Here is a 16,800-nt window from a genome sequence, read left to right on the forward strand (position 1 = left end):
TGCCGATAAGTTTGTCGGTCAACTATTCAACGCCCTTTTATCTTGCCGTTCTCTTTCATTCTCTTGTTTAGTTTCTTGGATCTCGTGAGTGAAGTGAATAAGCGTGTTATGACGCTTCTGACAGATTACACACCCAGACGATCTACAAGGTTTACCGCGGTGTGAACGCAAACAATTGTAACAAACCTTCGCCATTTTTACCGCTTCGATACGTTTAGGTATTGTTAGTTGCTTAAATGTTTCGCACTTAAATAATGGATGCGCGTTTTTATGACATACAAGACATTCATTTGTCGCGGTTAACATGAATCCCTTATTCGTGAAATTGTGTCGTTTTTTCTTTGTCGGTGAAGGGTTAACAATCGAGCTGTTCTCGGGAGGTCGAATTCGCTCCTGTCTCGACGCACAAACTGCTGCTTTATATAAGAATTCATACAATTTATCTAAACATGGCATTTCGTCTCTACTTAATGTCGATTCCCATTCCATCAATGATTCCTTTGGCAATTTATTCTCTATTAAGTGAATAGCTATCTCCGGAGAAAATATGACACCTAACGAATTTAATGATGCAATATGTTGTTGCATGTCATCCGCGAGTTTTGCTAAACCTATTGACGATACTTTGCTTAATATAGGTAATTCGAATATCATTGAGATGTGTTGTGAGACTAGTACCCTTTTTACTTCGTATGACCGTATCAATAAGTCCCAGGCTCTTTTGTAGTTGTCGGCATGAACTGAAAAAACTTCCAATTTCTTTGCAGCTTCCCCTACAACTACTGACTTCAAATAATGAAACTTATCGAGGTCTGTTAAATCAGGTCGCACGTCGATTACGTTAATAAACATGTTTTTAAACGAGAGCCAATTCTCATATTTACCGTCAAAGCTTTGAAGAGATATTTTGGGCAATTTTACTTTAGGTAATTGATTGCTATTCTCACTTATAACTCCGCTATCACGTTGTGATGTATTTGATGTCGAAGCCGTACTTGTGTTGTCTCTACCGCCCTGCAGTTTTTCTGCCTTATTTACAACGTCAAAATAACGATCTTGTATCGTTTGAAATTCTACGGTATGATCTTCATTTGCATCTAAGATCATAAGTTCGTCCGTCAAATCTTCTAGTGTTTTGTATAACTCTGACAATCTTTTAACGCGTAAATTAATAGTTCCTAAATCTATGTTATCTTTTTCAACAAGATTGCTTATTATTGTTAGTTGCGACTTGAACGCTGTGCGCTTTTGTATTATTAATTTGACTCTTTCAACCATTTTGCTATGATTTGGTATATTTTGAACTGACCCAAATGACTTACCAGCGTGTGGCACAAATACTCCTTGGGGGCGTTTTTGATTTCCTTCCTTTATCGTCTGAATCTGGATCTGCCTTTCTGAGTTTTCTCGTTGAATTTCTGATCCACACCTCACAGGAGGCACCAATTTTGTTTAGAGTATGAACTCTGATAGGGTAGAAATTACTCTAACACCAGGTTAATTTTTTTCTTTGTGTGTGTTCTATCGTGTGTTGGCACGTGATGTAACGTTTTCGTATCCTTGCGAAAACCGACTGACTGTCCGCTTACGCGACCACCCTTCTCTTCCCCACGGTATACAAAAGCTAGATGCTTATTGGTTCCGAACGCGTTATCTCCGTAGTCCCGAAGTGTACACGACGCGGACAGCCAATCAGGATCACCAAGTCAACGGACCATTTGTATATTATATTGTAGAGTCGTGCACGACTTGTATGTTGAATTGAATAGCCATGAGATATGTTAGTGTAGGTATAGCCTGTTTTGTATTTATATATCTAGATTCAAATTTTATATGGGTGTATCCCAACTATTGTTTTGCTATCCTACGTAACAGTCATTGAGCACTAATATAGGACTAGGGTGGGTCACTTGGGGTCATTGAGTACTTATTTAGGACTAGGATGAGTCATATGGGGTCATTGAGTACTTATATAGGACTAGGGTGGGTCACATGGGGTGATTGAGTAATTATATAGTACTGGGATGGGTCACATGGGGTCATTGTGTACATATATAGGATTAGGGTGGGTCACATGGGGTCATTGAGTACATATATAGGACTAGGGTGGGACAGATGGGGTCATTGAGCACTAATATAGGACTAGGGTGGGTCACCTGGGGTCATTGAGTACTTATATAGGACTAGGATGAGTCACATGGGGTCATTGAGTACTTATATAGGACTAGGGTGGGTCACATTAGGTCATTGAGTACTTATATAGGACTAGGGTGGTCACATGGGGTTATTGAGTACTTATATAGGACTAGGGTGGGTCACATGTTGTCATTGAGTACCTTTATAGGACTAGCGTGGGTCACATGGGGTCATTGTGTACATATATAGGACTAGGGTGGGTCACATGGGGTCATTGACAACATATATAGGACTAGGGTGGGTCACATGGGGCGATAGTGCACTAATATATGTCTAGGGTGGGTCAGCTGGGTTCATTGAGTACTTATATAGAACTAGGGTGGGTCACATGGGGTCATTGAGTACTTATATAGGACTAGCGTGGGTCACATGGGGTTATTGAGTACTTATATAGGACTAGGGTGGGTCACATGGAGTTATTGAGTACTTATATTGGACTAGGGTGGGCCACATTAGGTCATTGAGTACTTATATAGGACTAGGGTGGGTCACATGGGGTTATTGAGTACTTATATAGGACTAGGGTGGGTCACATGGGGTCATTGAGTACTTATATAGGACTAGCGTGGGTCACATGGGGTCATTGTGTACATATATAGGACTAGGGTGGGTCACATGGGGTCATTGGCTACATATATAGGACTAGGGTGGGTCACATGGGGTCATTGAGCACTAATATAGGACTATGGTGGGTCACCTGGGGTCATTGAGTACTTATATAGGACTAGGATGGGCCACATGGGTTCATTGAGTACTTATATAGGACTAGGGTGGCTGACCTGGGGTCATTGAGTACTTATATAGGACTAGGGTGGGTCACATGGGGTCATTGAGTACTCATATAGGACTAGCGTGGGTCACATGGGGTCATTGAGTACTTATATAGGACTAGGGTAGGTCACATGGGGTCATTGAGTACTTATATAGGACTAGGGTGGGTCACATAGGGTCATTGAATACTTATATAGGACTAGCGTGGGTCACATGGGGTCATTGATTACTTATATAGGACTAGGGTGGGTCACATGGAGTTATTGAGTACTTATATAGGACTAGGGTGGGTCACATAGGGTCATTGAGTACTTATATAGGACTAGGGTGGGTCACATGGAGTTATTGAGTACTTATATAGGACTAGGGTGGGTCACAATAGGTCATTGAGTACTTATATAGGACTAGGGTTGGACAGATAGGGTCATTTAGTACTTATATAGGACTAGGGTGGGTCACATGTGGTCATTGAGTACTTATATAGGACAAGGGTGGGTCACATGGGGTCATTGAGTACTTATATAGGACTAGGGTGGCTGACCTGGGGTCATTGAGTACTTAAATAGGACTAGGGTGGGTCACATGGTGTCATTGAGTACTTATATAGGACTAGGGTGGGTCACATGTGGTCATTGAGTACTTATATAAGACTAGCGTGGGTCACATGGGGTCATTGTGTACATATATAGGATTAGGGTGGGTCACATGGGGTCATTGAGTACATATATACGACTAGGGTTGGTCACATGGGGTCATTGAGCACTAATATAGGACTAGGGTGGGTCACCTGGGGTCATTGAGTACTTTTATAAGACTAGGGTGGCTGACCTGGGGTCATTGAGTACTTATATAGGACTAGGATGAGTCACATGGGGTCATTGAGTACTTATATAGGACTAGGGTGGGTCACATGGGGTCATTGAGTATTTACATAGGACTAGAATGGGTCACATGGGGTCATTGAGTACTTATTTAGGTCTAGCGTGGGTCACATGGGGTCATTGTGTACATATATAGGATTAGGGTGGGTCACATGGGGTCATTGAGTACATATATAGGACTAGGGTGGGACACATGGGGTCATTGAGCACTAATATAAGACTAGGGTGGGTCACCTGGGGTCATTGAGTACTTATATAGGACTTGGATGAGTCACATGGGGTCATTGAGTACTTATATAGGACTAGGGTGGGTCACATGGGGTGATTGAGTATTTATATAGGACTAGAGTGGGTCACATGGGGTCTTTGAGTACTTATTTAGTACTAGCGTGGGTCACATGGGGTCATTGAGCACTAATATAGGACTAGGGTGGGTCACCTGGGGCCATTGAGTACTTATATAGGACTAGGATGGGTCACATGGGATCATTGAGTACTTATATAGGACTAGGGTGGGTCACATGGAATCATAGAGTACTTATATAGGACTAGGGTGGGTCACATGGGGTCATTGAGTACTTATATAGGACTAGCGTGGGTCACATGGGGTCATTGTGTACATATATAGGATTAGGGTGGGTCACATGGGGTCATTGAGTACATATATAGGACTAGGGTGGGTCACATGGGGTCATTGAGCACTAATATAGGACTAGGGTGGGTCACTTGGGGTCATTGAGTACTTATTTAGGACTAGGATGAGTCACATGGGGTCATTGAGTACTTATATAGGACTAGGGTGGGTCACATGGGGTGATTGAGTAATTATATAGTACTGGGGTGGGTCACATGGGGTCATTGTGTACATATATAGGATTAGGGTGGGTCACATGGGGTCATTGAGTACATATATAGGACTAGGGTGGGACAGATGGGGTCATTGAGCACTAATATAGGACTAGGGTAGGTCACCTGGGGTCATTGAGTACTTATATAGGACTAGGATGAGTCACATGGGGTCATTGAGTACTTATATAGGACTAGGGTGGGTCACATTAGGTCATTGAGTACTTATATAGGACTAGGGTGGTCACATGGGGTTATTGAGTACTTATATAGGACTAGGGTGGGTCACATGTTGTCATTGAGTACCTTTATAGGACTAGCGTGGGTCACATGGGGTCATTGTGTACATATATAGGACTAGGGTGGGTCACATGGGGTCATTGACAACATATATAGGACTAGGGTGGGTCACATGGGGCGATAGTGCACTAATATATGACTAGGGTGGGTCAGCTGGGTTCATTGAGTACTTATATAGAACTAGGGTGGGTCACATGGGGTCATTGAGTACTTATATAGGACTAGCGTGGGTCACATGGGGTTATTGAGTACTTATATAGGACTAGGATGGGTCACATGGAGTTATTGAGTACTTATATAGGACTAGGGTGGGCCACATTAGGTCATTGAGTACTTATATAGGACTAGGGTGGGTCACATGGGGTTATTGAGTACTTAAATAGGACTAGGGTGGGTCACATGGGGTCATTGAGTACTTATATAGGACTAGCGTGGGTCACATGGGGTCATTGTGTACATATATAGGACTAGGGTGGGTCACATGGGGTCATTGACTACATATATTGGACTAGGGTGGGTCACATGGGGTCATTGAGCACTAATATAGGACTATGGTGGGTCACCTGGGGTCATTGAGTACTTATATAGGACTAGGATGGGCCACATGGGTTCATTGAGTACTTATATAGGACTAGGGTGGCTGACCTGGGGTCATTGAGTACTCATATAGGACTAGGATGGGTCACATGGGGTCATTGAGTACTTATATAGGATTAGGGTGGGTCACATGTGGTCATTGAATACTTATATAGCAGTAGGGTAGGTCACATGGGGTCATTGAGTACTTATATAGGACTAGGATGAGTCTCATGGGGTCATTGAATACTTATATAGGACTAGGGTGGGTCACATGGGGTGATTGAGTAATTATATAGTACTGGGGTGGGTCACATGGGGTCATTGTGTACATATATAGGATTAGGGTGGGTCACATGGGGTCATTGAGTACATATATAGGACTAGGGTGGGACAGATGGGGTCATTGAGCACTAATATATGACTAGGGTGGGTCACCTGGGGTCATTGAGTACTTATATAGGACTAGGGTGGGTCACATGTGGTCATTGAGTACTTATATAGGACAAGGGTGGGTCAAATTAGGTCATTGAGTACTTATATAGGACTAGGGTGGGTCACATGGGGTCATTGAGCACTAATATAGGACTATGGTGGGTCACCTGGGGACATTGAGTACTTATATAGTTCTAGGATGGGTCACATGGGGTCATTGAGTACTTATATAGAACTAGGGTAGTTCACATGGGGTCATTGAATACTTATATAGGACTAGCGTGGGTCACATGGGATCATTGAGTACTTATATAGGACTAGGTTGGGTCACATGGAGATATTGAGTACTTATATAGGACTAGGGTGGGTCAAATTAGGTCATTGAGTACTTATATAGGACTAGGGTGGGTCACATGGGGTTATTGAGTACTTATATATGACTAGGGTTGGTCACATGGGGTCATTGAGTACTTATATAGGACTAGCGTGGGTCACATGGGGTCATTGTGTACATATATAGGACTAGGGTGGGTCACATGGGGTCATTGACTACATATATAGGACTAGGGTGGGTCACATGGGGTCATAGAGCACTAATATATGACTAGGGTGGGTCACCTGGGGTCATTGAGTACTTATATAGGACTAGGGTGGGTCACATGGGGTGATTGAGTAATTATATAGTACTGGGGTGGGTCACATGGGGTCATTGTGTACATATATAGGACTAGGTTGGGTCACATGGGGTCATTGTGTACATATATAGGATTAGGGTGGGTCACATGGGGTCATTGAGTACATATACAGGACTAGGGTGGGTCACATGGGGTCATTGAGCACTAATATAGGACTAGGGTGGGTCACTTGGGGTCATTGAGTACTTATTTAGGACTAGGATGAGTCACATGGGGTCATTGAGTACTTATATAGGACTAGGGTGGGTCACATGGGGTGATTGAGTAATTATATAGTACTGGGATGGGTCACATGGGGTCATTGTGTACATATATAGGATTAGGGTGGGTCACATGGGGTCATTGAGTACATATATAGGACTAGGGTGGGACAGATGGGGTCATTGAGCACTAATATAGGACTAGGGTGGGTCACCTGGGGTCATTGAGTACTTATATAGGACTAGGATGAGTCACATGGGGTCATTGAGTACTTATATAGGACTAGGGTGGGTCACATTAGGTCATTGAGTACTTATATAGGACTAGGGTTGTCACATGGGGTTATTGAGTACTTATATAGGACTAGGGTGGGTCACATGTTGTCATTGAGTACCTTTATAGGACTAGCGTGGGTCACATGGGGTCATTGTGTACATATATAGGACTAGGGTGGGTCACATGGGGTCATTGACAACATATATAGGACTAGGGTGGGTCACATGGGGCGATAGTGCACTAATATATGTCTAGGGTGGGTCAGCTGGGTTCATTGAGTACTTATATAGAACTAGGGTGGGTCACATGGGGTCATTGTGTACTTATATAGGACTAGCGTGGGTCACATGGGGTTATTGAGTACTTATATAGGACTAGGGTGGGTCACATGGAGTTATTGAGTACTTATATTGGACTAGGGTGGGCCACATTAGGTCATTGAGTACTTATATAGGACTAGGGTGGGTCACATGGGGTTATTGAGTACTTATATAGGACTAGGGTGGGTCACATGGGGTCATTGAGTACTTATATAGGACTAGCGTGGGTCACATGGGGTCATTGTCTACATATATAGGACTAGGGTGGGTCACATGGGGTCATTGGCTACATATATAGGACTAGGGTGGGTCACATGGGGTCATTGAGCACTAATATAGGACTATGGTGGGTCACCTGGGGTCATTGAGTACTTATATAGGACTAGGATGGGCCACATGGGTTCATTGAGTACTTATATAGGACTAGGGTGGCTGACCTGGGGTCATTGAGTACTTATATAGGACTAGGATGGGTCACATGGGGTCATTGAGTACTTATATAGGATTAGGGTGGGTCACATGGGGTCATTGAATACTTATATAGCAGTAGGGTAGGTCACATGGGGTCATTGAGTACTTATATAGAACTAGGGTGGGTCACATGGGGTCATTGAGTACTCATATAGGACTAGCGTGGGTCACATGGGGTCATTGAGTACTTATATAGGACTAGGGTAGGTCACATGGGGTCATTGAGTACTTATATAGGACTAGGGTGGGTCACATAGGGTCATTGAATACTTATATAGGACTAGCGTGGGTCACATGGGGTCATTGATTACTTATATAGGACTAGGGTGGGTCACATGGAGTTATTGAGTACTTATATAGGACTAGGGTGGGTCACATAGGGTCATTGAGTACTTATATAGGACTAGGGTGGTTCACATGGAGTTATTGAGTACTTATATAGGACTAGGGTGGGTCACAATAGGTCATTGAGTACTTATATAGGACTAGGGTTGGACAGATAGGGTCATTTAGTACTTATATAGGACTAGGGTGGGTCACATGTGGTCATTGAGTACTTATATAGGACAAGGGTGGGTCACATGGGGTCATTGAGTACTTATATAGGACTAGGGTGGCTGACCTGGGGTCATTGAGTACTTAAATAGGACTAGGGTGGGTCACATGGTGTCATTGAGTACTTATATAGGACTAGGGTGGGTCACATGTGGTCATTGAGTACTTATATAAGACTAGCGTGGGTCACATGGGGTCATTGTGTACATATATAGGATTAGGGTGGGTCACATGGGGTCATTGAGTACGTATATAGGACTAGGGTTGGTCACATGGGGTCATTGAGCACTAATATAGGACTAGGGTGGGTCACCTGGGGTCATTGAGTACTTTTATAAGACTAGGGTGGCTGACCTGGGGTCATTGAGTACTTATATAGGACTAGGATGAGTCACATGGGGTCATTGAGTACTTATATAGGACTAGGGTGGGTCACATGGGGTCATTGAGTATTTATATAGGACTAGAGTGGGTCACATGGGGTCATTGAGTACTTATTTAGGTCTAGCGTGGGTCACATGGGGTCATTGTGTACATATATAGGATTAGGGTGGGTCACATGGGGTCATTGAGTACATATATAGGACTAGGGTGGGACACATGGGGTCATTGAGCACTAATATAGGACTAGGGTGGGTCACCTGGGGTCATTGAGTACTTATATAGGACTTGGATGAGTCACATGGGGTCATTGAGTACTTATATAGGACTAGGGTGGGTCACATGGGGTGATTGAGTATTTATATAGGACTAGAGTGGGTCACATGGGGTCTTTGAGTACTTATTTAGTACTAGCGTGGGTCACATGGGGTCATTGAGCACTAATATAGGACTAGGGTGGGTCACCTGGGGCCATTGAGTACTTATATAGGACTAGGATGGGTCACATGGGATCATTGAGTACTTATATAGGACTAGGGTGGGTCACATGGAATCATAGAGTACTTATATAGGACTAGGGTGGGTCACATGGGGTCATTGAGTACTTATATAGGACTAGCGTGGGTCACATGGGGTCATTGTGTACATATATAGGATTAGGGTGGGTCACATGGGGTCATTGAGTACATATATAGGACTAGGGTGGGTCACATGGGGTCATTGAGCACTAATATAGGACTAGGGTGGGTCACTTGGGGTCATTGAGTACTTATTTAGGACTAGGATGAGTCACATGGGGTCATTGAGTACTTATATAGGACTAGGGTGGGTCACATGGGGTGATTGAGTAATTATATAGTACTGGGGTGGGTCACATGGGGTCATTGTGTACATATATAGGATTAGGGTGGGTCACATGGGGTCATTGAGTACATATATAGGACTAGGGTGGGACAGATGGGGTCATTGAGCACTAATATAGGACTAGGGTGGGTCACCTGGGGTCATTGAGTACTTATATAGGACTAGGATGAGTCACATGGGGTCATTGAGTACTTATATAGGACTAGGGTGGGTCACATTAGGTCATTGAGTACTTATATAGGACTAGGGTGGTCACATGGGGTTATTGAGTACTTATATAGGACTAGGGTGGGTCACATGTTGTCATTGAGTACCTTTATAGGACTAGCGTGGGTCACATGGGGTCATTGTGTACATATATAGGACTAGGGTGGGTCACATGGGGTCATTGACAACATATATAGGACTAGGGTGGGTCACATGGGGCGATAGTGCACTAATATATGACTAGGGTGGGTCAGCTGGGTTCATTGAGTACTTATATAGAACTAGGGTGGGTCACATGGGGTCATTGAGTACTTATATAGGACTAGCGTGGGTCACATGGGGTTATTGAGTACTTATATAGGACTAGGATGGGTCACATGGAGTTATTGAGTACTTATATAGGACTAGGGTGGGCCACATTAGGTCATTGAGTACTTATATAGGACTAGGGTGGGTCACATGGGGTTATTGAGTACTTATATAGGACTAGGGTGGGTCACATGGGGTCATTGAGTACTTATATAGGACTAGCGTGGGTCACATGGGGTCATTGTGTACATATATAGGACTAGGGTGGGTCACATGGGGTCATTGACAACATATATAGGACTAGGGTGGGTCACATGGGGCGATAGTGCACTAATATATGACTAGGGTGGGTCAGCTGGGTTCATTGAGTACTTATATAGAACTAGGGTGGGTCACATGGGGTCATTGAGTACTTATATAGGACTAGCGTGGGTCACATGGGGTTATTGAGTACTTATATAGGACTAGGATGGGTCACATGGAGTTATTGAGTACTTATATAGGACTAGGGTGGGCCACATTAGGTCATTGAGTACTTATATAGGACTAGGGTGGGTCACATGGGGTTATTGAGTACTTATATAGGACTAGGGTGGGTCACCTGGGGTCATTGAGTACTTATATAGGACTTGGATGAGTCACATGGGGTCATTGAGTACTTATATAGGACTAGGGTGGGTCACATGGGGTGATTGAGTATTTATATAGGACTAGAGTGGGTCACATGGGGTCTTTGAGTACTTATTTAGTACTAGCGTGGGTCACATGGGGTCATTGAGCACTAATATAGGACTAGGGTGGGTCACCTGGGGCCATTGAGTACTTATATAGGACTAGGATGGGTCACATGGGATCATTGAGTACTTATATAGGACTAGGGTGGGTCACATGGAATCATAGAGTACTTATATAGGACTAGGGTGGGTCACATGGGGTCATTGAGTACTTATATAGGACTAGCGTGGGTCACATGGGGTCATTGTGTACATATATAGGATTAGGGTGGGTCACATGGGGTCATTGAGTACATATATAGGACTAGGGTGGGTCACATGGGGTCATTGAGCACTAATATAGGACTAGGGTGGGTCACTTGGGGTCATTGAGTACTTATTTAGGACTAGGATGAGTCACATGGGGTCATTGAGTACTTATATAGGACTAGGGTGGGTCACATGGGGTGATTGAGTAATTATATAGTACTGGGGTGGGTCACATGGGGTCATTGTGTACATATATAGGATTAGGGTGGGTCACATGGGGTCATTGAGTACATATATAGGACTAGGGTGGGACAGATGGGGTCATTGAGCACTAATATAGGACTAGGGTGGGTCACCTGGGGTCATTGAGTACTTATATAGGACTAGGATGAGTCACATGGGGTCATTGAGTACTTATATAGGACTAGGGTGGGTCACATTAGGTCATTGAGTACTTATATAGGACTAGGGTGGTCACATGGGGTTATTGAGTACTTATATAGGACTAGGGTGGGTCACATGTTGTCATTGAGTACCTTTATAGGACTAGCGTGGGTCACATGGGGTCATTGTGTACATATATAGGACTAGGGTGGGTCACATGGGGTCATTGACAACATATATAGGACTAGGGTGGGTCACAAGGGGCGATAGTGCACTAATATATGACTAGGGTGGGTCAGCTGGGTTCATTGAGTACTTATATAGAACTAGGGTGGGTCACATGGGGTCATTGAGTACTTATATAGGACTAGCGTGGGTCACATGGGGTTATTGAGTACTTATATAGGACTAGGATGGGTCAAATGGAGTTATTGAGTACTTATATAGGACTAGGGTGGGCCACATTAGGTCATTGAGTACTTATATAGGACTAGGGTGGGTCACATGGGGTTATTGAGTACTTATATAGGACTAGGGTGGGTCACATGGGGTCATTGAGTACTTATATAGGACTAGCGTGGGTCACATGGGGTCATTGTGTACATATATAGGACTAGGGTGGGTCGCATGGGGTCATTGACTACATATATTGGACTAGGGTGGGTCACATGGGGTCATTGAGCACTAATATAGGACTATGGTGGGTCACCTGGGGTCATTGAGTACTTATATAGGACTAGGATGGGCCACATGGGTTCATTGAGTACTTATATAGGACTAGGGTGGCTGACCTTGGGTCATTGAGTACTCATATAGGACTAGGATGGGTCACATGGGGTCATTGAGTACTTATATAGGATTAGGGTGGGTCACATGTGGTCATTGAATACTTATATAGCAGTAGGGTAGGTCACATGGGGTCATTGAGTACTTATATAGAACTAGGGTGGGTCACATGGGGTCATTGAGTACTCATATAGGACTAGCGTGGGTCACATGGGGTCATTGAGTACTTATATAGGACTAGGGTAGGTCACATGGGGTCATTGAGTACTTATATAGGACTAGGGTGGGTCACATAGGGTCATTGAATACTCATATAGGACTAGCGTGGGTCACATGGGGTCATTGATTACTTATATAGGACTAGGGTGGGTCACATGGAGTTATTGAGTACTTATATAGGACTAGGGTGGGTCACATAGGGTCAATGAGTACTTATATAGGACTAGGGTGGGTCACATGGAGTTATTGAGTACTTATATAGGACTAGGGTGGGTCACAATAGGTCATTGAGTACTTATATAGGACTAGGGTTGGTCAGATAGGGTCATTGAGTACTTATATAGGACTAGGGTAGGTCACATGGGGTCATTGAGTACTCATATAGGACTAGCGTGGGTCACATGGGGTCATTGAGTACTTATATAGGACTAGGGTAGGTCACATGGGGTCATTGAGTACTTATATAGGACTAGGGTGGGTCACATAGGGTCATTGAATACTTATATAGGACTAGCGTGGGTCACATGGGGTCATTGATTACTTATATAGGACTAGGGTGGGTCACATGGAGTTATTGAGTACTTATATAGGACTAGGGTGGGTCACATAGGGTCAATGAGTACTTATATAGGACTAGGGTGGGTCACATGGAGTTATTGAGTACTTATATAGGACTAGGGTGGGTCACAATAGGTCATTGAGTACTTATATAGGACTAGGGTTGGTCAGTAGGGTCATTGAGTACTTATATAGGACTAGGGTGGGTCACATGTGGTCATTGAGTACTTATATAGGACAAGGGTGGGTCAAATTAGGTCATTGAGTACTTATATAGGACTAGGGTGGGTCACATGGGGTCATTGAGCACTAATATAGGACTAGGGTGGGTCACCTGGGGTCATTGAGTACTTATATAGGACTAGGATGAGTCACATGGGGTCATTGAATACTTATATAGGACTAGGGTGGGTCACATGGGGTGATTGAGTAATTATATAGTACTGGGGTGGGTCACATGGGGTCATTGTGTACATATATAGGATTAGAGTGGGTCACATGGGGTCATTGAGTACATATATAGGACTAGGGTGGGACAGATGGGGTCATTGAGCACTAATATAGGACTAGGGTGGGTCATCTGGGGTCATTGAGTACTTATATAAGACTAGGATGAGTCACATGGGGTCATTGAGTACTTATATAGGAGTAGGGTGGGTCACATTAGGTCATTGAGTACTTATATAGGACTAGGGTGGTCACATGGATTTATTGAGTACTTATATAGGACTAGGGTGGGTCACATGTTGTCATTGAGTACTTATATAGGACTAGCGTGGGTCACATGGGGTCATTGTGTACATATATAGGACTAGGGTGGGTCACATGGGGTCATTGACTACATATATAGGACTAGGGTGGGTCACATGGGGTCATAGAGCACTAATATATGACTAGGGTGGGTCACCTGGGGTCATTGAGTACTTATATAGGACTAGGGTGGGTCACATGGGGTGATTGAGTAATTATATAGTACTGGGGTGGGTCACATGGGGTCATTGTGTACATATATAGGACTAGGTTGGGTCACATGGGGTCATTGTGTACATATATAGGATTAGGGTGGGTCACATGGGGTCATTGAGTACATATACAGGACTAGGGTGGGTCACATGGGGTCATTGAGCACTAATATAGGACTAGGGTGGGTCACTTGGGGTCATTGTGTACTTATTTAGGACTAGGATGAGTCACATGGGGTCATTGAGTACTTATATAGGACTAGGGTGGGTCACATGGGGTGATTGAGTAATTATATAGTACTGGGATGGGTCACATGGGGTCATTGTGTACATATATAGGATTAGGGTGGGTCACATGGGGTCATTGAGTACATATATAGGACTAGGGTGGGACAGATGGGGTCATTGAGCACTAAAATAGGACTAGGGTGGGTCACCTGGGGTCATTGAGTACTTATATAGGACTAGGATGAGTCACATGGGGTCATTAAGTACTTATATAGGACTAGGGTGGGTCACATTAGGTCATTGAGTACTTATATAGGACTAGGGTGGTCACATGGGGTTATTGAGTACTTATATAGGACTAGGGTGGGTCACATGTTGTCATTGAGTACCTTTATAGGACTAGCGTGGGTCACATGGGGTCATTGTGTACATATATAGGACTAGGGTGGGTCACATGGGGTCATTGACAACATATATAGGACTAGGGTGGGTCACATGGGGCGATAGTGCACTAATATATGTCTAGGGTGGGTCAGCTGGGTTCATTGAGTACTTATATAGAACTAGGGTGGGTCACATGGGGTCATTGAGTACTCATATAGGACTAGCGTGGGTCACATGGGGTCATTGAGTACTTATATAGGACTAGGGTAGGTCACATGGGGTCATTGAGTACTTATATAGGACTAGGGTGGGTCACATAGGGTCATTGAATACTTATATAGGACTAGCGTGGGTCACATGGGGTCATTGATTACTTATATAGGACTAGGGTGGGTCACATGGAGTTATTGAGTACTTATATAGGACTAGGGTGGGTCACATAGGGTCAATGAGTACTTATATAGGACTAGGGTGGGTCACATGGAGTTATTGAGTACTTATATAGGACTAGGGTGGGTCACATAGGGTCATTGAATACTTATATAGGACTAGCGTGGGTCACATGGGGTCATTGATTACTTATATAGGACTAGGGTGGGTCACATGGAGTTATTGAGTACTTATATAGGACTAGGGTGGGTCACATTAGGTCATTGAGTACTTATATAGGACTAGGGTGGTCACATGGGGTTATTGAGTACTTATATAGGACTAGGGTGGGTCACATGTTGTCATTGAGTACCTTTATAGGACTAGCGTGGGTCACATGGGGTCATTGTGTACATATATAGGATTAGGGTGGGTCACATGGGGTCATTGTGTACATATATAGGACTAGGGTGGGTCACATGGGGTCATTGACTACATATATAGGACTAGGGTGGGTCACATGGGGTCATTGAGCACTAATATAGGACTATGGTGGGTCACCTGGGGTCATTGAGTACTTATATAGGACTAGGATGGGCCACATGGGGTCATTGAGTACTTATATAGGACTAGCGTGGGTCACATGGGGTCATTGTGTACATATATAGGACTAGGGTGGGTCACATGGGGTCATTGAGTACATATACAGGACTAGGGTGAGTCACATGGGGTCATTGAGCACTAATATAGGACTAGGGTGGGTCACTTGGGGTCATTGTGTACTTATTTAGGACTAGGATGAGTCACATGGGGTCATTGAGTACTTATATAGGACTAGGGTGGGTCACATGGGGTGATTGAGTAATTATATAGTACTGGGATGGGTCACATGGGGTCATTGTGTACATATATAGGATTAGGGTGGGTCACATGGGGTCATTGAGTACATATATAGGACTAGGGTGGGACAGATGGGGTCATTGAGCACTAAAATAGGACTAGGGTGGGTCACCTGGGGTCATTGAGTACTTATATAGGACTAGGATGAGTCACATGGGGTCATTGAGTACTTATATAGGACTAGGGTGGGTCACATTAGGTCATTGAGTACTTATATAGGACTAGGGTGGTCACATGGGGTTATTGAGTACTTATATAGGACTAGGGTGGGTCACATGTTGTCATTGAGTACCTTTATAGGACTAGCGTGGGTCACATGGGGTCATTGTGTACATATATAGGACTAGGGTGGGTCAAATGGGGTACTTGACAACATATATAGGACTAGGGTGGGTCACATGGGGCGATAGTGCACTAATATATGTCTAGGGTGGGTCAGCTGGGTTCATTGAGTACTTATATAGAACTAGGGTGGGTCACATGTGGTCATTGAGTACTTATATAGGACAAGGGTGGGTCAAATTAGGTCATTGAGTACTTATATAGGACTAGGGTGGGTCACATGGGGTCATTGAGCACTAATATAGGAATAGGGTGGGTCACCTGGGGTCATTGAGTACTTATATAGGACTAGGATGAGTCACATGGGGTCATTGAGTACTTATATAGGACTAGGGTGGGTCACATGGGGTGATTGAGTAATTATATAGTAATGGGGTGGGTCACATGGGGTCATTGTGTAC

General features: G+C 43.9%; 1 protein-coding gene across 1 annotated transcript in view; it reads right to left on the bottom strand.

Annotated features, from left to right (window-relative positions):
* LOC136777824 (uncharacterized) overlaps positions 1 to 16,800 on the bottom strand; it is a 181,900-nt gene that overhangs the window by 3,828 nt on the left and 161,272 nt on the right. Inside the window, exons 2-3 of the mRNA XM_066734414.1 lie at positions 1,716 to 1,816; positions 47 to 1,429 (exon numbers count right to left, since the gene is read on the bottom strand). Coding sequence (XP_066590511.1) covers positions 47 to 1,429; positions 1,716 to 1,816 — 1,484 coding nt within the window. The remainder of the gene's footprint in view (positions 1 to 46; positions 1,430 to 1,715; positions 1,817 to 16,800) is intronic.

The sequence above is a fragment of the Prorops nasuta genome, unplaced genomic scaffold (genome assembly GCF_024137725.1).
Source record: "Prorops nasuta isolate Cenicafe-Biocafe unplaced genomic scaffold, Cenicafe_Pnas_1.2 PNAS00012, whole genome shotgun sequence".
Lineage (NCBI taxonomy): Eukaryota > Metazoa > Arthropoda > Insecta > Hymenoptera > Bethylidae > Prorops > Prorops nasuta.